General features: G+C 58.6%; 7 protein-coding genes across 7 annotated transcripts in view; 5 read left to right on the top strand and 2 right to left on the bottom strand.

Annotated features, from left to right (window-relative positions):
* The window catches only part of ENH_00009400 (hypothetical protein, conserved), a gene marked incomplete at both ends in the record, with an annotated part of 8,028 nt that extends 5,875 nt beyond the window's left edge, over window positions 1-2,153 (bottom strand). The window contains 2 exons of the mRNA XM_013578728.1: window positions 1-51; window positions 254-2,153. The exon at window positions 1-51 is cut by the window's left edge and continues 960 nt beyond it. Of these exons, the coding sequence (XP_013434182.1) occupies window positions 1-51; window positions 254-2,153 (1,951 nt within the window). The remainder of the gene's footprint in view (window positions 52-253) is intronic.
* Window positions 2,154-3,710: 1,557 nt separating this feature from the next.
* ENH_00009390 (hypothetical protein, conserved) lies at window positions 3,711-7,205 on the top strand (the record flags this gene model as incomplete). The annotated part of the gene is made up of 6 exons (XM_013578727.1): window positions 3,711-5,159; window positions 5,260-5,354; window positions 5,813-5,857; window positions 6,089-6,165; window positions 6,370-6,812; window positions 7,044-7,205. 6 exons carry the CDS (start codon window positions 3,711-3,713, stop codon window positions 7,203-7,205), a joined length of 2,271 nt encoding a protein of 756 aa, XP_013434181.1.
* Window positions 7,206-8,784: 1,579 nt separating this feature from the next.
* On the top strand, window positions 8,785-12,468 carry ENH_00009380 (hypothetical protein, conserved; the record flags this gene model as incomplete). The annotated part of the gene is made up of 1 exon (XM_013578726.1): window positions 8,785-12,468. The coding sequence occupies one exon, from the start codon at window positions 8,785-8,787 to the stop codon at window positions 12,466-12,468; it is 3,684 nt and encodes a 1,227-aa protein (XP_013434180.1).
* A 1,807-nt stretch (window positions 12,469-14,275) lies between these two features.
* Window positions 14,276-18,185, top strand: ENH_00009370 (hypothetical protein, conserved; the record flags this gene model as incomplete). Its single annotated transcript, XM_013578725.1, has 6 exons — window positions 14,276-14,351; window positions 14,876-15,960; window positions 16,230-16,387; window positions 16,892-17,028; window positions 17,339-17,657; window positions 17,978-18,185. The coding sequence occupies 6 exons, from the start codon at window positions 14,276-14,278 to the stop codon at window positions 18,183-18,185; spliced, it is 1,983 nt and encodes a 660-aa protein (XP_013434179.1).
* A 480-nt stretch (window positions 18,186-18,665) lies between these two features.
* Window positions 18,666-18,893, top strand: ENH_00009360 (hypothetical protein; the record flags this gene model as incomplete). The annotated part of the gene is made up of 1 exon (XM_013578724.1): window positions 18,666-18,893. The coding sequence occupies one exon, from the start codon at window positions 18,666-18,668 to the stop codon at window positions 18,891-18,893; it is 228 nt and encodes a 75-aa protein (XP_013434178.1).
* A 1,966-nt stretch (window positions 18,894-20,859) lies between these two features.
* ENH_00009350 (hypothetical protein) lies at window positions 20,860-21,246 on the bottom strand (the record flags this gene model as incomplete). The annotated part of the gene is made up of 1 exon (XM_013578723.1): window positions 20,860-21,246. The coding sequence occupies one exon, from the start codon at window positions 21,244-21,246 to the stop codon at window positions 20,860-20,862; it is 387 nt and encodes a 128-aa protein (XP_013434177.1).
* Window positions 21,247-21,983: 737 nt separating this feature from the next.
* The window catches only part of ENH_00009340 (hypothetical protein), a gene marked incomplete at both ends in the record, with an annotated part of 9,969 nt that continues 6,952 nt past the window's right edge, over window positions 21,984-25,000 (top strand). Inside the window, 2 exons of the mRNA XM_013578722.1 lie at window positions 21,984-24,473; window positions 24,618-25,000. The exon at window positions 24,618-25,000 is cut by the window's right edge and continues 280 nt beyond it. Coding sequence (XP_013434176.1) covers window positions 21,984-24,473; window positions 24,618-25,000 — 2,873 coding nt within the window. The remainder of the gene's footprint in view (window positions 24,474-24,617) is intronic.

The raw sequence follows: 25,000 nt of genomic DNA, 5'->3' as shown, positions 1-25,000 counted from the left end.
TGGCAGCAGCGGCAGCAGCAGCAATAGCAGGGGCGGCAGGGATAATGAGGACTGCAGCGTAGGAGAAGTGAGGGTCAGCGGCAGCTTGGGAAGCAGCAGGGGCGCGATTAGGAAGCAGCAGCAGCAGCAGCAGCAGCAGCAGCAGCAGCAGCAGCAGCAGCAGCAGCAGCAGCAACTGCAGACGTGCAGCTCAGCAGCAACAGCAGCAACAGCAACGGCGACAGCAGCAGCAGCAACAGCAGCATCTGCCTACTTGGGACGTTAGCCGCGCTACAAATAACGGGAAGGCCGCCGCAAAAGTTGTTCCCGCAGCAGCAGCCGCTGCTGCTGCTGCTGCTGCTGCTGCTGCTGCTGCTGCTGCTGCTGCGCAGCAGTTTGCTGTCCGTACACCTGGAAGGAGGCCTTCCCTGCAGCAGCAGCACACCTTCTCTCGTCAGCAGCGCAGCAAAACCATTTCCCGCAGCCACCTGCACAATAGGCGGCAGCGGCACGAGGCCCAAACTGCTGCTGCTGCTGCTGCTGCTGCTGCTGCTGCTGCTGCAGTCTGCATGCAGGATTTGCTGCGGGCTGTAGCGGGGCTCCGTGTCCCCGACGCCGAGCTGGCCGTAGCAGTTGAGGCCCCAGGCCCAAGCAAAGCCTTCTGCTGCTGCTGTTGCTGTTGCTGCTGCTGTTGCTGCTGCTGTTGCTGCTGCTGCTGGGCTTGCTGCTACGGCTGGCGCTGCTGCTGCTGCTGCTGCTGCTGCTGCTGCTTCCGGCGCTTCTGGGGAGCCAGCAGCAACGACGGTGAAGCCCTCTCCAGCAGCAACGTGGACAATGGGCTGCGGCAGCAGCAGCAGCTGCGGCTGCTGCTGCTGCCCTCCTGCTGCACCTATGCCTAACTCCCCACACAAGTTGCTGCCCCAAGTGAGGCAGCAGCCGTGCTGCGTAGCAGCAACAACGTGCTGCTTGCTGCAGCAGACAGCAGCAACGCTGCAGCGCAGCAGCGCCGGCAGCAGCCGCGGCACGAAGCACCACTGCACCTGCTGCTGCGGCTGCTGCTGCTGCAGCAGCTCCCCGCTGCAGCAAACTCCCAAGCCAAAGACACCTGCTGCTGCAGCAATAAGGGCATAAGAGACGCTGCCAGCAACAGTGGACGCTTTGCTGCTGTTCCCTACGCGAATGCCCTTCACTTCCAAGCTGCTGCTGCTGCTGCTGCTGCTGCTGCTGCTGCTGGGTTGGCGCTTGACCGACAGCAGCGCCCCCTCAGCGGTGGTCAGCAGCAGCAGCTGTTGCTGCTGCTGCTGCTGCTGCTGCCGCGGCTTTAGTGGCTGCGGCTGCTGCTCAATGCAGCAGAGAGAAGTCACTTTGGGGCCCCCCAAGTACCGCAGCGCAACACTGCAGCAGGAGCTGCAGCTGCAGCAGCAAGTTGCTCTTGCTGCTGCTGCGGCTGCTCTGAAGTTGCTGCTGCAGCAGTCGCTGCAACAGCAAACACATGCCAGACTAGTCCCCTCGCTGCTGCTGCTGCTGCTGCTGCTGCTGCCTCCGCCGAAGAAACAGATGCAGTGCGTGGATTGGCCTGCGTTGCTCTGACCAGCAGCAGCAGCAGCAGCAGCAGCAGCAGCAGCAGCAGCAGCAGCAAGCATGTTGCTGCCACTTGTTTGCTGCGCGTCTGTGTCAATTTCATCTTCAGTGTCTGCTGCGGCTTCGTCGTGATTGTCTGCTGCTGCTGCAGGCTGCCTCAGTTGCTGCTGCTGCTGCTGCTGCTGCTGCTGCTGCTGCTGCTGCTGCAGCGCAGCCACAGCCTGCAGCAGCCTGCGCCTGTGCAGCGTGGGGCAAGGAAGCTCCAAGGCAGCAGCAGCTGTCTGTACACCTGAATTTAGCTGCTGCAGCACAACGCCCTGCAGCGCGAGGTGTCTCTGCAGCTCCCCACAAGATCTCTCATGCAGCACAAGCACTTCTCCCATACTCCCTTCGCTGCTGCTGCTGCTGCTGCTGCTGCTGCTGCTGCTGCTGCTGCTGCTGCTGCTGTTGCTGCTGCTGCTGCAGCGACAGGGAGACTCTGAGCAGGCCTGGTTCCATTCTTCCTGGTGTTGCTGCTGCAGCAACACGGCCGAAGCAGTCATCTGCTGCTGCTGCTGCTGCAGCTGCTGCTGCTGCAGCTGCAGCTGCTGCATCTCTGGCTTGCACTGCTAGAAAGCAGCAAACAAGTGACCCTTGCTCGGCGCATATGCTGTAAACCCTAAACCCTAAACCCTAAAACCTAAACCCTAAACCCTCAACCCTAAAGCCTAGACTCTAAACCCTAGACCCTCAGCCTTAGGCGCTGCAGGGAAATCAAAACTCTTTCAGTATGGGATCTTAGCTGCTGCTGCAGCTGCTGCTGCAGCTGCTGCTGCTGCTGCTGCTGCTGCTGCTGCTTGTTTGTCTTCTTTCTCAGGGGGCCTCCTGCTAAGGACTATCTTCAAATAATCTTTTTAATCAACAAATCTAAAAACAAGTTTTCTCTGATGTCTCGTTTTGTCTCCTTTTCTCTTTTTGTCACTTTTTGCTTCTTTTTGCCTTCCTTGCTGCTGCAGCATTTCACTTCTAGCTGCTGCTGCTGCTGCTGGCCTCAGCAGCAGCAGCAGGGGCCCCCTGGGGGCCCCAGGGGCCCCCCAGGGTACAGCCACAAGTGGGGCTGGCTGGGGGCCCCGGGGGCCCCCAGGGGGCCCCCCGAGTGTGCCGGGGCCTCGCAGACCCATCGCCTGCTGCTGCTGCTGCATGCAAGCTGCTGCATGCAGCAGCAGCAGCAGCAGCAGCTGCTGCTGCTGCTGCTGCTGCAGGCTTAAGAGATTAAAAGTATTAATCCAATCAAAATGTAATGCAGTTTAAATTATTCACTTTTGAGTTTCAGAAGTTTCAGATTCTGCAGACGGCGCTGAGGTGTATCGACAGTGCAGGACTGCAGTGTCTGTACACCCGAACTCCCTGGCTCCGTCTGTTTCGTCTTTCTTTTCAAATAAAGGATTAAATTAATTCATTAAATTCATATAAATGATTTATTTCAAATATAAATGATTTATTTCAGACAAAAAACCACCAAATCCAGCTTTGTTGACGAATATGAACACTCTCGGGACCTTACAGGCTCTGGGGGCCCCCTGGGGGCCCCCTGGGGGCCCCCTAGGGGCCCCCTGGGGGCCCCCTAGGGGCCCCTGGGGGCCCCTGAGGCCCTGGGCCCTTAGCTGGGGGCCCCCATTTAGCCATTTAAGAGTTTAAAGGCAGGATTTAAGATTGTTGGGCAATATATTGTTCAGTTGCTAGGGTTTAGGGTTTAGGGTTTAGGGTTTAGGGTTTACGGCTGAGGGTTTAGGGTACAGGGCCAAGGGTTTATAGAGGTTTTTTGTTCTTCCGCAAGGCGGCAAGGCGCCTTCGCAGCCTTGTGAGCCACGATTTAGGGTTTGGGGTTTAGGGTTTAGGGTTTAGGGTTTAGGGTTTAAGGTTTAGGGTTTAGGGTTTAGGGTTTTGAAGGGTTTAAGCCTTAGGACATATTTGCTGCAGCGCCCCTGACCATGGCCCTCTCCCAGGGGCCCCTAAACCCTCAGGGGCCCCTAAACCCTCAGGGGCCCCTAAACCCTCAGGGGCCCCTAAACCCTCAGGGGCCTCTAAACCCTCAGGGGCCCCTAAACCCTCAGGGGCCCCTAAGGGGGCCCCCTGACCTTTTTAAAGAAGCAGAAGTGAAGCTGCGAGAGATGGACTTCAGCTCCTTTCTCCTCCAGCAGCAGCAGCAGCAGCAGCAGCAGCAGCAGCAGCAACAGCAGCATCAACAGCAGCAGCAGCAGCAGCAAGTACGCGGGGAGGTTTTTGGCCTTGCAGGCCTACAGGGACAGCACATGGAGTTCGACAAGCTTCCACTTGCTGCTGCTGCTGCTGCTGCTGCAGGCAGAAGCAAGCGCAGCCAGAAGAAAGCAGCAGCTGCATGCAGCAGCAGCAGCAGCAGCAGCAGCAGCAGCACGGAAACTCCCCACGATGTAGCAGCAGCAGCAGCAGCCAGAGCAGCAGCAGAAGCTCTTGTTGCCGCTGCTTCTCGCGACGCGCCACTCCCATCGGGTGCAGCATCGACTGCAGCAGCAACTGCAGCAGCAGCAGGCGCTGCTGCTGCTGCTGCTGCTGCTGCTGCTGCAGGGCCCAGGGTTTGGGCCGCAAGCCACTGCAGCGGGGCTTTGCTGCTGCCCGGGCTGCTGTCGCTGCCGCAGCAGCTGCTGCTGGCTGACGAAATTGTCTCTTCCCAGCTGCGGCCCCCAGCAATCTGCAACTTATGCCAGCAGCAGCAGCAGCAGCAGCAGCAGCAGCAGCAGCAGCAGGAGCCGGACTGCGGCAACACTGTGGGGGCGACAGGGGAATCTGAGCGGAGTGCCGCTGCAGCAGCAGCACCACCAGCCACAGCAGCAGCAGCAGGAGCGGGAGCAGCAGAAGGAGCAGGAACAGCAGCAGCAGAAGCAGCAAGAGGAGCAGCAGCAGAAGCAGCAGCAGCAGCAGCAGCAGCAGCAGAAAAGACACAAGGGCCCTATTTTACTAAATGCAGCCGTGTGCAGCTGCTGGAGCAGTTGCGGAGCTCCTCTGAAGCGCCGCCAGTCCTTAGCAGCAGCAGCAGCAGCAGCAGCAGCAGCTGGCGGTTTTGGCAGCAGCAGCAGCAGCAGCAGCAGCAGCAACACCGCAGCACTTCTGAGTGGACGCAGCAGGAAGCAGCAGCAGAGCAGCAGCTGCTGCTGCACTTCCTGCCGCCCCCCGCGGGCCTGCGGTGGTCTTCAGTTGGCTCTCAAGTCTATGACTGGGGGGCGCGCACCTACTACGCGCAGCAGCAGCAGCAGCAGCAGCAGCAGCAGCAGCAGCAGCAAGAGCAGCAGAGGGAGCAGCAGCAGCAGCAGCAGCAGCAACAGTTGGCTCTGCAGAACAGTGCACTGGCAGGTCCAAAAAGCAGCGCTGGGGTCAGCGAAAGCAGCAGCAGCAGCAGCAGCAGCAGCAGCAGCAGCAGCAGCAGCAGCGGCAGCAGCAGCAGTGGGCCGTCCTTGCCGCCTGTGTTGAACTTTATCGCTGGCTATGCTTTGCAAGCAGCAGCCATGCACCAGCAGCAACAGCAGCAGCAGCAGCAGCAGCAGCAGCAGCAGCAGGCTGTTGCAGAAACGGCTGCAGCGCTGCAGGTACGCCACACTACAGTGCTTAAGCAAGAGCAGCAGCAGCAGCAGCAGCAGCAGCAGCAGCAGCAGCAGCAGCAGGTTGCTGCGGGTTTGGTGGCTGCAGGTGGCGCTGATTAATTTGTATAAAGGAGGAGACAGACTGAGGGGCCACAAAGACGACGCAGAAGCAGACACGGAGGTGCCTCTTGTCTCAATCAGGTATTTTGCTGCTGCTGCTGCTGCTGCTGCTGCTGCTGCTGCTGTTGCTGCTGTTGCTTCTGGAAGCTCTTTTGCTGCTGCTGCTGCCGCTGCTCGAGCCTCTGCGGCGGCTGCTGCTGCTGCTGCTGCTGTGGCCTCTGTGGCTGCCGCTTTTCAGGCCTGTTCTGCGGCTGCTGCTGCTATGGCTGCTGCTGCTGCTGCTTCTGCTGTGGCTGCTGCTGCTGCTGCTGCACCCTCTATTGCTGTTGCTGCTGTTGGTCACGCTGCTGCTGGTGCTGCTGCTGCCTTTTCGTGAACAGCAGCGCAGCTGAGATGCTCTGCCAACTGCCGCAGCCCAGGCCTTTTTGCTATTGCTGCTGCTGCTCTCCTAAACAGCAGCAGCAGCAGCAGCAGCAGCAGCAGCAGTCTGGCGAACTGTTGCTACTCTTTGCTGCACTTCGTTTTGGGTGTATCTGCAGCTTGGGCCTTCCCTGCATCTTTCTTATTGGCGGCAGCACACGACAGTAGGAGAAGCGCTAGTTGCTGCTGCTGCTATGCTGCTGCAGCAGCAGCAGCAGCAGCAGCTGCTGCTGCTGCTGCTGGTTTGCTGCTGCTGCTGCTGCTGCTACTGCTGCAGGTCTTTGCCTGCCGCGCCAGGTTTCACCCGCACTTCTGCTCTTGCTGCTGCTGCTGCTGTACCGCTCGTTTTGCTGCTGCTCTTGCTGCTGCTGCTGCTGCTGCTGCTGCTGCTGCAGGCAAGAGCCCCTGCCGGTGGTCCTGCGTTCTGGAGATGTGGTGATCTTATCGCGCGCAGCTCGCCTGGCCCTTCACGGTGTGCTGCTGCAGCTGCTGCTGCTGCTGCAGCTGCTGCTGCTGCTGCAGCTGCTGCTGCTGCTGCAGCTGCTGCTGCTGCTGCAGCTGCTGCTGCTGCAGCAGCTGCTGCTGCACTTCCTGCATGCGCAAAAGCACGGAGGGCTGCTGAAGCACACGCGTCCTGTGCTGCTGCTTTGCTGCTGTGCTGCTGCTGCTGCTGCAGGGGTCCCTAAGCTTCTCTACTACACGCCTAGCCAGCCTCCACCTACTGCAGCTGCAGCGAGGCGGACTGTTGCTGCTGCTGCTGCTGCTGCTGCTGCTGCTGCTGCTACTGCTGCTGAAGAACAGCAATCCAGCAGCGGCAGCAGCAGCCAGAACCACGCAGATACAAACAGTTCTCGAGAAAACCACCCAAAGCTGCTGTTGCTGCGCAACGAACAAGTGGGGCAGCAGCAGCAGCAGCAGCAGCAGCAGCTGCTGCTGCTGCAGCAGCAGCAGCTGCTGCTGCTGCAGGTGGAGTTAATGGACTATGCTCTGTGTCTGCCTCATTTGCTGCGGGCTGAGAGGGCTTTGCAGGGGCTGCTGCAGCAGCAGCAAGACAGAGTTTTGTTTTGGCAGCAGCGGCTGCTTCAGGTGTATAGGCAGCTGCAGCAGCTGCGGCTCAATGTCAGCTGCCGCGGGGTGTAGATACACCTCAAGAAGACACAGGAAGCAAAAAGACAAAAAGAATTAAATATTTAAATTTAGAGAAACAAAAAGATAAATAAAAACAAAAAAGAAGCAAAAGAGGAGAACAAATAAATAAAATAGACTCAAGCAGAAGCAGCTGCTGCTGTAGCTGCTGCTGCTGTTGTTGTTGCTGCTGCTACTGTTGTGCCTGCCGCTGCTGCGGCGCAGCCAGCAACTCTGCAGCAACAGCAGCAGCAGCAGCTTTGTCAGCAGCAGCAGCGGTTGCTGCTGCTGCTGCGGCAGCAGCAGCAGCAGCTGCGGCAGCAGCGACTGCAGCAGCAGCTGCACCTACGGCAGCAGCAGCAGCAGCATCTGCAGCAGCGGCAGTAGCGGTAGGAGCAGCAGCAGCACCCAGCAGCAGCAGCAGCGACAGGAGCAGTAGCATCACGCACAGCAGCAGCAGCAGCACGCACTGCAGCAGCAGCAGCACGCACAGCAGCAGCAGCAGCCACAGCAGCAGAGAGCAGCAATCGCAGTAGCAGCAGCCACAGCAGCAGAGAGCAGCAATCGCAGCAGCAGCAGCCACAGCAGCAGCAGCAGCAGCAACACGGAAGAATAGCAACATCAGCAGCAGAAACGGGATAGTGCGTGTCTTGGCGTTTGCAGCAGCAAGTTGTTTCTCTAGATAGGACTAAACCCTCGGGCCCAAACCCTAAACCCTAATTTGCTGATCCTAAACCCTAATTAGCCGATCCTAAACCCTAATTTGCGGATCCTAAACCCTAAACCCTGATTCGCCGATCCTAAACCCTAAACCCTAATTCGCCGATCCTAAACCCTAAACCCTAATTCGCCGATCCTAAACCCTAAACCCTAGTTCGCCGATCCTAAACCCTAATTCGCCGATTCTAAACCCTAAACCCTAATTCTTCGATCCTAAACCCTAAACCCTCGTCCTGAACAGCGCGTAGTCTTTGTGGGGAGACCTTAGCAGCAAATATCTCAAGATGAAGACTCAAGGGCGCAGCCGAACGGAGGGGGTTTAGGGTTTAGGGTTTAGGGTTTGGGGTCTAGGGTTTAGGGCTTAGGGCAGCCGGAAGAGAGCTTCACACTTCAGAAATCTGCTGCTTTCTAGGGTTTAGGGTCCAGAAATGCAAATTAGGGTTTGGGGCCTAGGGTTTAGGGTTTGGGGTTTAGGTTTTGGGGGCTTGTGGCTGAAGCTAGCTGTCGATTGTGGTTGCTGCTGGCTGTAGGGTTTCGGTCGTAGGGTTTAGGGTTTAGGGTTTAGGGTTTGCATTTTAGGCGATGCATGGAAAATTAATGAGGAAACGGAAATCTTGGTTTACCAGCAGCAGCAGCAGCAGTTGCTGCTGCTGCTGCTGCCACTGCTGCTGCTGCTGCTGCTCTCGAGTCAACGGAGAGCAGCACTAGCGATGCTGCTGCTGCTGCTGCTGCTGCTGCAACTCAGCGGTCTTTGCCTCAGTTTTTTGGTTTTGTTTTATAATAAGAAGAAAATAAATGATTAAATAAATAATTAATTTAATTCCTTTGCTGCTGCTCGCTGAAGCGCCTCGAAGGCTCTTCTTGCTGCAGCCTTGGGGGGCCCCGTTGGTTTGCTGCAGCAGCAGCTCCTGCAGCAGCTGCTAGAGCTCTTGCTGCTCCCACAAGATTATGTGTGCTGCGTTGCTGCATAAGGCGCAGCAGCAAAAACCAGCAGCAGCTGCAGCAGCAACAGCAGCAGCAGCAGCAACAGCCGCGGCAGCAGCAGCAGCAGCAGCAAGCAGCTCACCGGAGCCGCTTCAAGGAACTCTCTCCAAACTGTTCTTTCCTTTTTATTTCTGCTGCTTTGCTGCACACACATTATCACTGGCAGCACCACTGAGAGCTCCGGGCTTCAGCAGCAGCAGCAGCAGCAGCAGCAGCAGCAGCAGCAGCTACAGCTGCAGCAGGAGCGTTGACAGCAGAATTAATGGAGTCCACGAGGTACAAGGCCCTGCCGGTCCAGGAGTACCAGCAGAGGCAGCTTCTTGTGCTGCAGCAGCTGCAGCAGCAGCAGCTGCAGCAGCAGCTGCAGCAGCTGCAGCAGCAACAGCAGCAGCAAATCTGCCTCCAGCCACCCAGCAGCGACTTCTGGCTCCCCAGCAGACACCGCGGGCTTTCAGGGACTTGCCCTTCAGAGGGCAGGAGCCACACGCGCAGCAGCTGGTGCAACAGCAGCAGCAGCAGCAGCAGCAGCCGCAGCAGCAACCGCAGCAGCTACAGCTGCAGCTACGGACATGGCGGCAGCAGCAGCAGCAGCGGCAGCGGCAGCAGCCACTGCAGGCAGCAAAGACACACTGTTGCTGCTGCCTGCGCGCTGCAGCGGCCTCCCCTTGGTTACAGCAGGGGCTGCAGCCTTCATGCTGCTGCAGCAGACGCTGCTGCAGCACACACAGCAGCAGCAGCAGCCGTTGCTGCTGCTGCTGCTGCTTCTGCTGCTCTTTCCCCAGCCAGGCCAGCACTGGGGGCCCCGCGTGCCCTGGGGGGGCCCCCGCAGCTAAGCATTGCAGCCGGTGCTCAGCAGCAGCTGAAGCAGCAGCAGCAGCTGAAGCAGCAGCAGCAGCAGCTGCAGCAGCAGCAGCATAACACGCAGGAGCGCCAGCAGCTGCAGCAGCTGCAACACCGGCATCAGTTGCAGCAGCAGCAGCAGCAGAGCCATTTACAGCTCTGGCAGAGACAGGTCCAGCTGCGACAGCAGCACAGACTGCAGGAGCAGCAGCAGCGCCTTGTGCAGCAGCAGCAGCAGCAGCAGCAGCAGCAGCAAAAGCAGCAAAAGCAGAGCTGCTGCAGCGTAAGAACGGCCTGCACAGCTTTGGGTGATTCCTATTCCTCCGCGGGGTCTTTGTGTGGTGCTGCTGCTGCAGCAGCAGCTGCGGACGCTCTAGCAGCAAGTGAAGCAGCAGCAGCAGCAGCTGCAGAAGCAGCAGCAGCAGCAGCAGCAGCAGCGCAAGATGCAGAACGGGTGCTGACAGCTGCACCAGTAGCTCCCGTGGCAATGCATGCAGCAGCAGATTGTGGGGCCCCAACAGCAGCAACAGCAGCGGCAGCAGCTGCTGCTGCTGCAGCTGCTGCAGCTGCTGCGGATGGCTGTGAACCGTCAGCAGCAAAGTACAAAAGGATAGACCCCTTAGAAGCTGCGGAAGAGATTAGGGGGAGCAGCAGCAGCAGCAGCAGCAGCAGCAGCAGCAGCAGCAGCAGCAGCAGCAGAATCCCCTCAAGGCAGCCAGAAGAGCTGCTGCTAAAGGATGCTGCTTCGGAGAGTGCCAAAATCGGCAGCAGCTCTTGCTGCTGCAGATTGGGAGGCCCTGGCAGCAGCACATGTGACGAGTCAGCTCTCTGGAGCAGCAGCAGCAGCAGCAGCAGCAGCAGCAGCAGCAGCAGCTTTGGCCGCTGCAAAGACAGCCCGCTGTGCAGCAGCGACGAGGAGACAAGAGGCGTCTCGAGGCTGCAGCAAAGCACAGCAGCAAGTGCTGCATCTCTGCAGGAGCTGCAGCAAGACCAGCAGCAGCAGCAGCAGCGGCAGCAGCCCGAGCTGCTGCAGCAGAGGCAGCAGCCGCAGCAGCAGCACCAGCCGTGGCAGTCTGTCTGTCCTGACAAACTTCCACCGGAGGAACCGGGTGCGCTCCAGAAGCAGCAGCAGCAGCAGCAGCAGCAGCAGGAACGGGAGCAGCAGCAGCAGCAGCAGCAGCGCGTTCAGCAGCAGCGGCGCTCTTCGTTGGGTCCTCAGGCAGCAGCGGCTAGCGGCTTCTGGGGTAGCAGCAGCAGCAGCAGCAGCAGCTGCTGCAGGCGCAGCAACAGCAGCAGCAGCAGCTACAGAGGATTAAGAGGCTGCTTAGACTTACAGGACGAGTTGGGGAGGTTTCGGGAAACAGCGCAGCAGCAGCGAGAGGCGCTGGAGCAGCAGGAGCTGCTGCTGCAGCAGCAGCAAACCACGCTGCAGCAGCAGCAGCGGCTTATCCAGGTGCTGCAGGTTAGGCTGGCTTCCTTAGGTGCTGCTGCTGCAGCAGATGCAACATCTCAGCGCAGGTCGCCTGCAGCAGCAGCTCACAGAAGCAAGGCTGCTGCTGCAAAGCGCCACCGCCAGCAGCAGCAGCAGCTGCAGCAGCAGACAGAAGCTGGCAGCAGCAGCGGCAGCAGCAGCAGCGGCAGCAGCATAAAAGACAGCCGCAACAGAGGAGAGGCAGGAAGTCCACTGCAGTTTTTTGAGAACGAGCTGCAGATGCAGCAGCAGCACCTACAGCAGCAGCAGCAGCAGCGACAGCAGCAGCAGCAGCAGCACTGCGAGACGCAGTACTTTACTTTGGCCAGCGACACCAGCAGCATGAGCAGCAGCAGCAGCAGACAGGGGTCAAAGGGCACTCCTGACTGCAGCAGCAGAGAGCTGTCTCCCCGCAGCAGCAGGAGCAGCCGCAGGAGCAGCAACAGCAGCAGCAGCAGCAGCAGGGGCAGCTGCAGCAGGAACAGCAGCAGCTGCCGCGACCGAAGCAGCACCCCAATGGGCAGAGACTGCAGCAGTAGCGATCCGAATTGCGTGCAGGGCCAGCTTCAGCTTCAGCAGCAGCAGCAGCAGCAGCAGCAGCAGCAGCAGCAGCAGCATCCACAACAGCAGCAGCTGCAGCAAGAGGTACCAAGCAGCAGAAGCCCCCAGCAGGAGCCTCTGTATACATATGTTTGCGACCAGAAAGGCGCTGAGGCCCCAGCAGCAACAGGAGCAGCAGCAACAGGAGCAGCAGCAGCAGCAGCAGCAGCAGCAGCTGCTGCCCCCTTGACGGGATGGCTTGCTGCGCGCACCCCTGGTGGGTTTCCTCGCTGTGCGTATATCTCGAAAGCAGCAGCAGCAGCAGCAGCAGCAGCAGCAGCAGCAGCACGTACAGGCAGCCATGTGGCTTTGGCGCTGCAAGCGCCTGTTGCAGCTACTCCGAGAGCAGCAGCACCTTATAGCAGCAGCCCGGGGGCTGCAACAGCAAACGTTGCAGCAGCAGCAGCTGCTGCAGCACCCACTGTTGCTGCAGCAGCAGCAGCAGCACGTGCTGCTGCTGTTGCTTCTGCTTCATTTTCCATGCCGCCTGAGAAGCCGCTGTCCGCCGTAAGTACAGCCGAGAAAGACTTGAGAGCTGCAGCAGAAGAAGCAGCAGCAAGGGCAGCAGCAACAGCAGCAGCAGCAGGTGCAGCAGGAGCGGATGCTGCAGCAGCAACAGCAGGTGCAGCAGCAGGAGCAGCAGACCAGTGGCTGCAGCAGTGGCTGCAGCGCAGCCACAAGCGTGGGGCCCTGAGTGTGTCTTCAGTAAGTTCGAGGGCCCCGTCGAATTACGACAGTGAGTCGGAGCAGCCTGCGCTGCAGCAGCAGCAGCAGCAGCAGCAGCAGCAGCAACAGCAGCAGCAGCAGCAGCAGCAGCAGCAGCAGCAACAGCAGCAGCAGCAGCAGCAGCAGCAGCAGCAGCAGAGCAGCAGCGCGGCTGGTGCTGCGCCAGTGGGGCAATACTGCATGCTTACTTCGCCCAGGTCTTTGCTCTCCCCTGCACTCCTGCACAGAAGCTCAGTGCTGCAGCAGCAGCAGCAACTGCAGCAGCAGCAACTGCAGCAGCAGCAACTGCAGCAGCAGCAGCTACCGTAGCAGCTGCAGCAGCTGACGCACCTGCAGCAAGAGCAGAAGCAGGAATAGCGAAGCCACCTGCAGCAGCTGCAGCAGCAGCCAGATTGATAAGCAGCAGCAGATGCTGCTCTTTTTGCCTTGACTACCGCTGCTGCTGCTGCTGCTGCTGCTGCTGCTGCTGCTGGCAGTGCGTTACAGCAGCAGCAGCAGCAGCAGCAGCACAGTTTTAAATGAACAGTCAATCGACTACGAACAGATCAGTGCGAAGTACTTCTTGCGTTTGAAACCCCAAACCCTAAACCCTAAACCCTAAACCCTAAGCCACAAACCCTAAACCTTAAGCGCTAAGTCCCAAGCCCGGCCTAAATAGGAAACCCTAAACCCTAAACCCTCGGCGCGAGGTTTCAAACCCTAAACCCTAAACCCTAGGCCAGACGCCAGGCAAACCGCCACGCAGCTAGGGTTTAGGGTTTAGGGCCTTAACCGCAAGCCCTAACACTAAACCCTAAACCCTCGGTGCGAGGTTTGTCCGCTGCTGCAGCTGCTACTGTAGCTGCTGCTGCTGCAGCTGTTGCTGCATCTGCTGCTGCATCTGCTGCTGCTGCAGTTGCTGCTGCTGCAGTTGCTGCTGCTACTGCTGCTGCAGCACTCAGGGTTTAGGGTTTGCGCATCTGCGGGGATGCGCATGCAGTAGCGTTTACATTTCATTAGAAAGCCCTGGGGTTTAGGGTTTAGGGTTTAGGGTTTAGGGTTTGTTAAACTGCTTTCCCCTTTTACTTCTTCCCGTCTTTGCTGCTACTGCTGTTGCTGTTGCTGCTGTTGCTGCTGCTACTGTCGCTGCTGCTGGAACAGTTGCTGCTGCTGCTGCTGTTTCGGCTGCTGCTGCTGCCGCTAGTGTTAGTCTTGCTGCAGCTGCTGTCACTGTTGCTGCTGCTGCTGTAACTGTTGCTGCTGCTGTTGCAGCTGTTGCTGCTGCTGCTGCTGCTGCTGATCTGCCTCCTGAGTCTCTGGACCTTTGGCTGCCCACTGTGGTTTATTTTGCTGCTTGTGTCTCTAACTGTTTTGCTGCGGGCAGCGGCGCCAAACCCTAAACCCTAAACCCTAAACCCTAAACCCTAAACCCTAAACCTTTCTGCTGCCCTGTCTCCCTCCCCCCGCGATTACACGGGTGTGCGGCTCTTAGCAGGGACTCTGCAGTGTGTTGGGAGCCGAGGGAGGTCTAAACCCTAAACCCTAAACCCTAAACCCTAAACCCTCGGTGAGGGGGAGGCGCTGCTGGGCGCCCCGGGGAGCTGGCGGGCGCTGCTGCTGCCGTTTTGCTTCTTTTTTCTTTCTTAATAATAAATTAAATATAAATTAAATATATTTATTATTTTTAAGCAGCAAATTAGCATCTTTTTGCTGCATCTGAAGTGCTGCTGCTGCGGCGGACAGGGGGGAGGCCGCTCCCCGGGGGTGCTTGTCCACTGGTCTGCTGCTGCTGCTGCTGCTGCTGCTGCTGCTGCTGCTGTTGCTGCTGCTGCTGCATCTGTTTTTTTCTTGATTTTGCTGCCGATTTTCTTCCGTTTTCATTTCAGGGTTTGGCTGCTGCTGCTGCCTGCCCTAGACATCCTGGCGCCTGCAGTGAAGCAGCAAAACGAAGCAGCAGCAGCAGCAGCAGCAGCAACAGCAGCAGCAGTGGCATTTTGTTGCTGTCCCTACTTTTACCTTCCTAGCGGGTTCGTCTTTTCCTGCCCTCGCTTCAAGGGTTTAGGGTTTAGGGTTAGGGGTAAGGGTTTAGGGTTTAGGGTTTAGGGTTTAGGGTTTCGCCCCCTACAAGGCCGCGGCAATGCTCTCCAAGCTGCAGACAGCCACTGGCGGCTTCACAGAGGAAGAGCCCTATTTGTGGGGCCTTCCCTTATCAGGTGCTGCAGTAATTGCTGCTGCTGCTGCTGCTGCTGCTGCTGCTGTTGTTGCTGCTGCTGCTGCTGCTGCTGCTGTTGCTGTTGCTGTTGCTGTTGCTGCTGCTGCTGCTGCTGCTGCTGCTGCTGCTGCTGCAACTTCGAGGCTCCGCGGCTGTGTGTGTGTTTGCTGCTTGAGGGTCATCAGTTGTCTTTTGTTTTTTAATTTCTTTAATTTCTTTTATTACTTTTATTTTTTATTTTTTATTTTTAATTTCTTCTTCTTTTTATCTTTTTTGTCTTTTGCCTCTTTTGCTTCTTCCCCCCATTTATGTGTCTCTCGTCTCCCGTGTCTTATTGCTTTTCTCTTCCTGCTGCTGCTGTCGAGTGTGCATCCCGTTGCCGCTGCCTCCTCCGCCACGTCTTTTCTCATTGTTTTGCTGCTGCCGCAGCAGCAAAACAATTAACTAATTAATTAATTAATTAATTATTTATTTATTTATTTATTTATTTATTTATTTATTTATTTATTTATTTATTTATTTCAGATGCTTCGAGCCCCGAAGAGCTTTCGCCTCGGCGGATAAGTTTGGGGGTGGAGGAGACGCTGTCTGTACACTCGACGCCCACGCAGTCTGCGGAGCCCACGGACCCCTGCAGCAGCAGCAGCAGCAGCCTTGCTGCTGCTGCTGCTGCTGCTGCTGCTGCTGCTGGGGGCCCTGCTGCTGCGGCAGCAGCAGGCCTCCAGGTGGCGGGCACGGCGGCGGCAGCAGCCGTGTTTGACGCGCTGCACGCCTCAAAGCGGGATTTTGCTGCTGCTGCTGCTGCTGCTGCTGCTGCTGCTGCTGCTGCGCCCGCCCCCACTCCCGCTGCTGCTGCTGCTGCTGCTGCTGCTGCTGCGCGACCGCTGCTCAAGAGAAGATTTGTGGGGTTGGAAGCAACTGTGGTGCTTTCGGGGGGCGCTCTTGAGGTGTACATACACTCGCCGCTGCTGGAGGGCCCCTGCGCAGCAGCAGCAGCAGCAGAAGACGGGGTTTCGGGTGTACAGACAGCTCTCAGCAGCAGCTTGTTTGATGAGGAGCAGGAAGATGACCTCTTTGCTTCTTCTGCTGCTGCTGCTGCTGCTGCAGGCAGCTGCTGCAGCAGCGCGGACTTCGAGGCCGGCTGCGCGGCGGCCGCGGCCCAGCAGCAAGACAGGTACTGCCGCCCGCTGCTGCAGCAGCAGCAGGCGCCGCAGCAGCAGGAGCAGCAGCAGCAGCAAAAGCCGCAGCTGCTGCAGCAGTGCAGCTGCTGGCCCTTTGCATGCGCGGAAACCTGCGGGCAGCAAGAAGCAGCAAGATGGAGAGGAGACATTATTTTGGGGTCTCCTCCGGGCCTTAATTGTCCCTGCTGCATTCGCCAGGGGATAGCTGCTGCGCCCCCAGCAGCAGCAGCAGCAGCAGCAGCAGCAGCAGCAGCAGCAGCAGCAGCGGCGGCAGCGCCGACCGCTGCGGCTTCGTCGCAGCAGTCAAAGACACTAGCGGCGGCACCAGCTGGCAGCTGGCGAGCCCACCAGCAACAACAGCCACAGCAGCAGCAGCAGCAGCAGCAGCAGCAGCAGCAGCAGCAGCAGCAGCAACAGCAGCTGCAACAGGTTGCATGGACCGAGACAGAGGCTTTTATCACTCGGCATTCTCTTTCTTCCGGCGATGCTTCTTGTCTGGCAGCGGACATTTGCACCTGTTGAGCAGCAGCAGCAGCAGCAGCAGCAGCAGCAGGACCTGCTGCTGCTGCTGCTGCTGCAGCTGCGCTCTCCGCAGGGGCAGGCCGATGGCAGCAACAGCAGCTGAGCTGCTGCTGCGCCGAATGCGCTCCTGCGTTTGGCCCTCAACTTGGCGAAGTGGCCGGGTTTTCTTGTAACAGCAGCATCTGCTGCAGCAGCAGCAGCAGCAGCAGCAGCAGCAGGGACAAAGGAGCCAAAGCAGCGAAAAGGCTGCAGTTAATACAGTGCCTGTGGGGTGTACGTACACCCCGAGAACTTTTGCTCTGAGAGTGCTGAAGCTGCTGCAGGTCATGCTCAGGTGCCGCTTTGCAGCTGGAAGAGCAGCAGCAGCAGTTGCTGCTGCTGCAGCAGCAGCAGTTGCTGCTGCAGCAGCAGCAGCAGCAGAGCAGCGGCAAAAGGAGCAGCAGCAGCCCCGCCGGCAAAGTCGCGGGCTGCATGCGCTGCAGCAGCAACAGCAACAAGGAGTAGCAGGTGCTCGTGTTGCATCCGTTTCTTTTCTTTTTTGGTCTGCAGCAGCAGTAGCTGCAGCAGGTGCTGCAGCGGCAGAATTTAGCAGCAGCAGCAACAGCAGCAGCAGCAAGAGAAGGACTTGATTTTGTGGTTCGCACTGTGGAGTTTAATGCGAGGTGTACATACACTCGACGCGGCACGTAACAAGTTTTTTCAGCTGCTTCAGCTGCTGCTGCTGCTGCAGCTGCTGCAGGTTTTTCAGCTGCTGCAGCTGCTACCGCTGCTGCAGCAGCTGCAGGTTTTTCCGCTGCTGCAGGTGCTGCGGCTGCTGCAGCTGCTGTTTTTGCTGCAGGGTCTGGTGCTGCGCTTCGTTGGGATCTGCTGGGGACCAGCAGCAGCAGCAACAGCAACAGCAGCAGCAGCAACAGCAGCAGCAGCAGCAGCAGCAGCAGCGCGTGCCTCTGCTTCTGCTCCTCGTTGAGGTTTCTGGTCTGCTCAGAGGGATTAATTAATAGAAGAATTAATTAACTAATTATTAAGGAGGCAGCAGTTTTAAATTTCTGTTTGCCAAAGCAAATGCATGCAGTGTCATTGACGGGTTTGCAGCAGCTGCTGCAGTGTATCTGCAGCAGCAGCAGCTGCTGCTGCAGTGTACGTACACCGCAGCTGCTGGGTTTATGTTTGTTTTTTGCCAGCGGACCCGATGCAGCAGGTGAAGAGGGAAGGACAGCACTAGTTTTTGCGTCTGTTTGCTGCTGCAGCAGATTGCTGCAGCTGCTGCTTGCTTCGTCGAGGGCAGGCGCAGCAGCAGCAGCAGCAGCAGCAGCAGCAGGCGTTCGAGCAGCGGCCGCTGCAGCAGCACGGTGCAGCAGCCCCAACAACATAAACACCGCAGCAACGGAAACAGAAGGCACAGCAGCAGCAGAGGCGCAGCAGCAGCAGAAGCAGCAGCAGCGGCTGCAGCAAGATGTAGCAGCAGCAGCAGCAGGAATAGCAGGAGCAAAGCAGCGAATCAGAAGACAGGAAGAGCTGCAGCAACAGCATCATTTAGCAGCAACAAGCATGAGACTACTGCAACAGCAGCAGCGGCAGCAGCAACAGCAGCAACAGCACAGCTAGTAGGAGCAGAAGACACCTGTTAGCTACGGCGAAGACCACAAGAATAGCCGCAGCAGCAACAGCAGCAGCAGCAGCAGCAGCAACCCGTGTAGCGTAAGCAGCAGCTAGCAGCAGCAGGTGAAAGTGACGCCACAGCAGCAGGGGCTGAAGCGGCGGCAGCAGCAGCAGCAGCATCAGCAGCAGCAATGCGTTTAGGAGCAGCAGCAGCGCGCAAAGCAGCAGCAAACTAGGAGCAAAGATACGGAAGCAGGGATACCTGAGGGCGCAGCAGCAGCAATTGCTGTAGCAGCAGCAGCATATCTAGCAGTTACAAGTGCAGTGGTCACAGCAGCAGCAGCAGCAGCAGCAGCGGTATAGCAGCAGCTGAAGCAGCAAACGTAGAAGCAGAGGGGGCTGCAGCAGCAGCAGCAGCACATTTGATGACCTCGGGAGAAGTAGAAGCACCAAGGGCAGCGGACATAGCAGCAGCAGCGGTTGCAGCAGCAGCAGCAGCAGCAGGAGCAGCACATGTAGCAGCAGCAGCTTAAGAGGAATGAAGCAGCAGCTCTCTAGCAGCAGTAGCAGCGGCTACAGCAAAAGCAGCAGCAACGAATGTAGAAGCAGCAGCAGCAGCAGCAGCAGCAGCAGCAGCAGCGCATATAGCAGAAACGAACGAAGTTTTAGCAGCAACAGGAGATGCGGGCCTGCACCTAGGATTTGCTGCAGCAACAGCAGCAGCACCACCGGTGCCGTATTTTAACAGCAGCAGCAGCAGCAGCAGAAGACACAGCATCACGGACAGCAGCATGCATTGCTGCAGTGGCAGAGCAGTCTGCAGCAACAGCAGCAGGGCTCGTAGCAGCAGCAGAGCACAGCAGCAGCAGCACATGTAGCAGAAGCAGGAATCAGTCGAAGCAGCAGCAGCCGCAGAGGCAGAAGCAGCAATAGGAGCAGAAGCAGCAGCAGAAGCAGAAATAGCAGCAGGAGCCGAATCACCGGCAGCAGCAGCAGCAGCAGCAGCAGCAGGAATGGAAGCAGCAGCAGAAGCAGCAGCAGCAGAAACGGAAGCAGGAGCAGAAGCAGCCGCAGCGGAAGCAGCAAAAGCGACAGAAGACACAGCAGAAGAAGAAGCAAAAGCCGCAGAAGAAGCACAGTCAGCAGAGGAAGCAGCAACAAACGCAGCAGCAGCAGCTGCAGCAGAAGCAGGAGCAGCAGAAGCAGCAGAAGCGGCAGAAGAAGCAGCGGCAGCAGCGTAAGTAGCAGATAGAACGAACGTAGCAAGGCCTGGAGGGCGCAACGTAGTTAGCAGCAGCAGCTGCTGCTGCAGCCGCTGCAGCAGCAGCTGCTGCAGTGGAGGTAGAAGCAAATGCAGGCAGCAGCAGCACTAGGTGCTTTGGCAGGCGCAGCAGCAGCAAGTGCTGCTGGAAGCGCAGCAGCAGCAGCCAAAGTATTAGCAGCAGTAGTTTGCATAGTAAGCCCGTTGAGTGCAGAAACAGCAGCAGCAGCAGGCAGCGCTGCAGCAGCAACAGTAGCAACAGCAGCAACAGTAGCAACAGCAGCAGCAAATGTATAGCAGAAGCGATGCTGCTGCAGCAAGAATGCGCAGCAGCAAGGGAGCAGCTTCGAAGCAGGTGCAGCAGTAAAGTAGCAAAAATGTAGTTCACGTAGCAGCGGAGCAGCAGCAGCGCAGCAGCATAGCAGCAGCATAGCAGCAGCAGCAGCAGCAATGCAGCAGTGCTGCAGCGCAGCAGCAGCACTGCGGCAACGACAACGGCCGCACCGCAGCAGCGGCGCTGTAGCAGCAATAGTTTCGAAAGCAGCTGGGAAGAAACAGCAGCAGCACAAAGTATTTATTCATTAGTAGGCTAGTAAGGCAGGGATGAGCAGCTGCAGCAGCAGCAGCAGCAGCTGCTGCTGCAGCAGAGGCAGCTGCAGCAACAGCAGCGCAGGCTTGGCAGCAGCATTTGCAGCTGCTGCAGCAGAAGAGCATCCCCAGCGCTGCGGTAGCAATTGCAGCAGCGGCAGCTACGGGAAGAGGAGCGCCAGCGTGCAGCAGCAGCAGCAGCTGCTGCTGCAGCTGCAGCAGCACCAGCTGCAGCAACAGCGTCTGCTGCAGCAGTAGGCTCTTTGCTGCGTTGATAGCATGCTGCAGATGTATTTGTAATGGCGAGTGCAGCAACAGCAGCAGTCGCAGCAGCAGCAGCAAGAAGCGCAGCAGGAGCAGCAGCAATGGTTGCAGCGGCAGCAGCAGGAGCAGCAGAGTTATCAATAGCAGCAAAGCCTTGCAGCAGCAACATTAGAAGACAGGAACTCGTGCAGCAGCAGCAGCAGCAGCAGCAGCGAGAGGCGCAGCAGCAGCGCAGCAGAGCGTTACCTTCGCCTTCCAAGAAGCGGAGGTGTCTTAATATAACTGATTACGCTTATTGCTATTTTTGCTGCAGCAGCTGCTGCTGCTGCTGCTGCTGCGACGCCAGCAGCAGCAAGCGCAGCAGCCGGAGCAACGGCAGCAGCAGCAGCTGCTGCAGCAGCTGCTGCAGCAGCTGCTGCTGCTGCACCAACAAGACTTTTTTGTGGCGCCGGAATAAAACGCTGCGGCCAATTTTTTGTGCATTCAGGCTGCAGCAACTTTTGCTGCTGCTGCTGTTGCTGCTGCTGTTGCTTCGGCTGCTGCTGGTGCGGTGTGCTGCTGTCAGCGGCTTCTTGTGCAGCGCCACAGCAGCAGCTGCAGCACAGCAGCAGCAGCAGCAGCAGCAGCAGCAGCATCGCAGCAGCAGTGCAGTAGGAGCTCCCTAACGGCTGGACAGCGACCAGCAGCAAAGACGTGCTGCTGCTTCCAAGTTGCTGCTGCTCTTTTCTTTTGTTTGCGTTTTTTGCTCTCTGCATTCGCCTTCAAGCTAGCTATCTAGCTAGCTAGCTAGCTAGCTGGCTAGCTAGCTAGCTAGCTGACTAGCTAGCTAGGTAGCTAATTTGCTGACTAGCTAGCTAGCTAGCTAGCTAGCTAGCTAGTTAGCTGACTAGCTAGCTAGCTAGCTAGCTAGCTAACTGAATGCCCAAGTAGCTAGCTGGCCCATTCGTCCTTGCTGTTTAGTCTGTGGTGTGTTGTTCTTTTGGTAGCTAGCTGGCTAGCTAGCTGTCCAGCTAGCTAGGCAGCTAGCTAGCTGGACAGCTAGCCAGCTGGCTAGCTAGCTGGCTAGCCAGCTAGCTGGGTAGCTAGCTCGCTACCTAACAAGCTGCTGTGCTGCTGAGCTTCAGATGCCCAATTGCGTCCACTGCATCATCTCTGTGTGCTGCTGCTGCTGCTGCTGCTGCTGCCGCTGCTGCTGCTGCTGCGTTGCCTGGTGCTGCTGATGCTTTGCTGGCTGCTGCTGCTGTTACGGCCACGCTTGTTGTGTACCTTTCTGCAGCTACTGTTGCTGCGGCTGGTGTGTCGCTGCTGCTGCTGCTGCTGGTGTGTCGCTGCTGCTGCTGCTGGAGCTGTGCTGCTGCTGTGCTGCTGCTGTGCTGCCGTTCCTGCGGGTTCGGCGCTGCTGCTGAGCTTTTTGACAGCAGCACAGCCTTCTGTTTCTGCTTAACTTTATAAATAAGACTAAATAAAAGAGTAGCTCTCATTTGCTGCAGTGTGTTGCTGCTGCTGCTGCTGCTGCTGCTGCTGCTGCCGCTGCTGGCAACACAGCAGGAATAGCTGCTAGCGCTCCCGCAAAAAATGGCAGCACCGGCAGCAAAAATTGCAGCAGCAGCAATGGCAGCAGCAACAGCAACAGAAGCCACACCAGATACACGCAGCTCTAAACCCTAAACCCTAAACCCTAAACCCTAGCCTGACCATTCTGGGGGGCGCTCGAAGGAACCCTGGGGTGCCTCCAAACCCTAAGCCCTACACGCTCGACCTCAAACCCCAAACCCTAAACCCTAAACCCTAAACCCTAATTATTGAGCTTGAAAAAAGTCAGAAGACAATTTATTGCAGAGGCAGCTGCATGCAGCGCTGGCGGTCGACTGCAGCCCCCATAGCGGCAAACCCTAAACCCTAAACCCTAAACCCTAAACACTAGCCCGGCTCTTCTGTAAGCGACGCTTTCAGCATCTGCGCGCTCTGGCTACCCTGGAGTCGTAGCTAACTTCCAGTATTGAGTGTTTAGGGTTTAGGGTTTAGGGTTTAGGGTTTAGGGTTTAGGGTTTAGGGTTTAGGGCTTAGGGTTTGTGTCGGCGCTGCCGACTCGCGGCGCTGTAGGGTCTGTGGTTTGGCCTTCCCGCTAGTATGGGGTGTCTGTGAAGCCTCCGCCGCCGCAGCAGCAGCCGCAGCAGCAGCAGCAGCAGCAGCAGCAGCAGCAGCAGCAGCAGCAGCAATGGCGCTGCGGCTGTTTCAAAAACTCAACAGCAACGTCAAGGGCAGGCTGGGGGCCCTCGAGGCGCAGCTGCAGGCAGACACGCTGCTGGGGCGGCTGCAGTCTGGCTTTGCGCCTTTGCTGCCGGAGCCAGCAGCAGCAGCAGCAGCAGCAGCAGCAGCAGCAGCAGCAGCAGGGGGGGCAGGGGCTGGGGGGAGGCGGCAGCTTGGGCTGTCGCAGCTGCAGCACGCGCAGATCATTGAGGTCGACGATGCTGCTGCTGCTAAGCTGCAGCAAATCGCGCAGCAGCTGCTGCTGCTGTGCAAGCAGCTGCAGCGGCAGCATCTGCAGCAGGCAGCCACGGAGCAGCAGCAGCAGCAGCAGCAATGGACCCCCTCAGCAGCAAAGACGGGGCCCTTGACTCCTGTGGGGTCTCACCAGCACAGCATTGAGCTGCTCTGCAACATGCTGCTGCTGCGGTCTCCCGCCGCAGGCAGCAGCAGCAGCAGCAGCAGCAGCAGCAGCAGCAGCAGCACGGCGTCACCCGCAGTAGAAGAAGCAATTCAAACAGCTCTAGAAGTGCTGCTGCTGCTGTGCGAGCCGCCGCCTCTTGTTAGCATGGTTATTGAGCAGCAGCAGCAGCAGCTGCAGCAGCAGCAGCAGGACGCTGCGGTGCCTGCTGGTGCCTTTGCAGCAGCAGCAGCAGCAGCACCAGCAGCGACTGCAACAGCAGCAGCAGCAGCAGAGTGGGCCAGCGCCTTCGAAACGGCGGAAGATTTGCATGTGTTTGCTGCGCTGCAGCGGGGGCCACCTGCAGCAGCAGCAGCAGCAGCAGCGGAAGGCACAGGCAGCAGCAGCAGCAACAGCAACGATGCTGCAGCAGACACTGCGGAAGCTCGACACAAGAGGCTGGCAGCAGCTGCTGCTGCTGCTGCTTCTGCGGGCATTCCTGCAGGCGCTGCAGCAGCTGCAGCCCTGTCTCCCACGGACAAAAACGCAGCAGCAGCAGCAGCGGCTGCTGCTGCTGCTCATTTGCTGCTGCTGCGGCGTGTCTGCTGCAGCACGGGGGGCGGCGAAGCCCTAGTGCTGCTGCTGCAGCTGGGCAACAGTGAGCTGCAGCTAGACTGTCTGCTGCTGCTGCGTCGGCTGCTGCAGTGCAGCAGCAGCCTGGAGCTCTACGAGCAGCAGCAGCAGCAGCAGCAGCAGCAGCAGCAGCAGCAGCAGCTAGCAGCAGCTGTGGCCGAGGCCTGCTCACAGGGGGGCAGCTGCATGCAGCAGCTAACAGCAGCACTGGGGGCTGAGGGCCCCACAGCAGAGGCCCTGAGGGCCAATGCGCTGCAGCTGCTGCAGCTGCTGCTGCAGCAGTCGCCTCCCTTGAGGGCTGCATGCACGATACAGGTGAGGTGTGGGGTCAGCAGCAGCAGCAGCAGCAGCAGCAGCAGCAGCAGCACAGCCGAAGAGACATGCGACGCGCAGCTTGCTTCAACCCACACTCTGCTGCTTCTGCTGCTGCTGTTGCTGCTGCTGCTGCTGCTGCTGCTGCTGCAGGGGGGCCTTGAGGCGCTGCTGAGGGTTCTGGGTGTCGAGCTGAGCTTTGCGCCTTTGTCGGACGTTTACGCAGCAAATCCAGCAGCAGCAGCAGCAGCTGCTGCTGCTGCTGCTGATAACAGCAGCAGCAACCTTGTTGCTGTTTCCCCTCAGTCTTTAACCGCCCTGCGGTGTCTGCTGCTGCTGGCAGCAGATGAGTACGGCTGCAAGTACATGCGAGAAGCCCAAGTGCTGCAGCAGCTGCTGCTGCTGCTGCGGTTCCTGCTGCAGCAGCTGCTGCAGCACCTTGTCCGGGAGCAGCAGCAGCTGCTGCACGGCGAATTCTCAACTGCAGCAGCCACTCCGGAGAAGCAGCAGGCAGGCAGCAGCAGCAGCAGCAGCAGCAGCAGGCGCAGCGGCGTGGGCAGTGTCTGCAAGGCAGCAAAGCTGCTGCTGCTGCTGCTGCAGCAGTTCGTTGCATGCAAAGAAGTTGCTTCTGCAGACGACGGCGGCATCACAGGGCTGCCCTTTGGCTTCACGCGACTGCAGCACGGCACAGCAGCAGCAGGAGAAAATGAGGGAATAAGCCCCGCAGAGTTCGCCAAGAACTGCGCGGCGCTGCTGCGGTGGGGCTTGCCAGATGCATGCTGCCGCTTTGCTGCTGAGTTTGCTGCTGTGCTGCTGCAGCTGCAGCACCAACAGCAGCGGCTGCTGCAGGAGCAGCAGCAGCAGCAGCAGCAGCAGCAACAGCAGCTGCTCCAGCACTGCCACACCGCCAAACTAATTCTTGTGGAGGCACTGGAACTGCTTGTGTCTGCTGCCAGAGGCGCTGGGCCCCAAGCAGCAGCTGCTGCGCTGTGCCCGGTGCAGCAGCAGCAGCAGCAGCAGCAGCAGCAGGAGCCGCTGTCGTCTCTTGTGCATGCGGCACTCCTCTCAGCAGGCGATTCTGTGCTGCAGCAAGTGCTGCTGTCTTCGACAGACTTGGTAAGAGGAGGTTTGGAAGGGCTGTGGCTGAGGGTTTAGGGTTTAGGGTTTAGGGTTTAGGGTTTAGGGTTTGCGGTCTCTTTGGGTCACTGGCTACGAGCACGAAAGAACCAACTTCTGCTGCTGCTGCTGCGGCTGCTGCAGCTTCTTGCAGGCAATGCGTTGCTGCAGCAGCAGCTGCTGGGGCAAATTATAGCAGCTCTTGGCAGCATTGAGCTGCAGCCGCTGCTGCTGCAGCTGCAGCAGCAGCAGCGGCACAGTGGGGAAGAGGCCATTTCGAGCATGGCCACTGCAGCAACAGCATTCTTGCTGCCCTTGGCAGGGCAGGGAGAGCAGCAGCAGCAGCAGCAGCAGCAGCAGCAGCAGCGGGAAGTAGCTCCTGCAGGCATGCGTATTGCAGCTCTGCTTCACTGGCTAGCAGGTTTTGCTGCTGCAGCTGCTGCTGCAGCTGAGGAAAAGGCAGCAGCAGCAGCCTCGGCAGCAGCAAGCGACAACCCAAGCAGCTTCTGCAACGGCTTGAGCGCCGC

This window comes from Eimeria necatrix, genomic scaffold (genome assembly GCF_000499385.1).
Source record: "Eimeria necatrix Houghton genomic scaffold, Enh_scaff127, whole genome shotgun sequence".
Lineage (NCBI taxonomy): Eukaryota > Apicomplexa > Conoidasida > Eucoccidiorida > Eimeriidae > Eimeria > Eimeria necatrix.
This window is presented reverse-complemented; position numbering and strand designations above follow the sequence as displayed.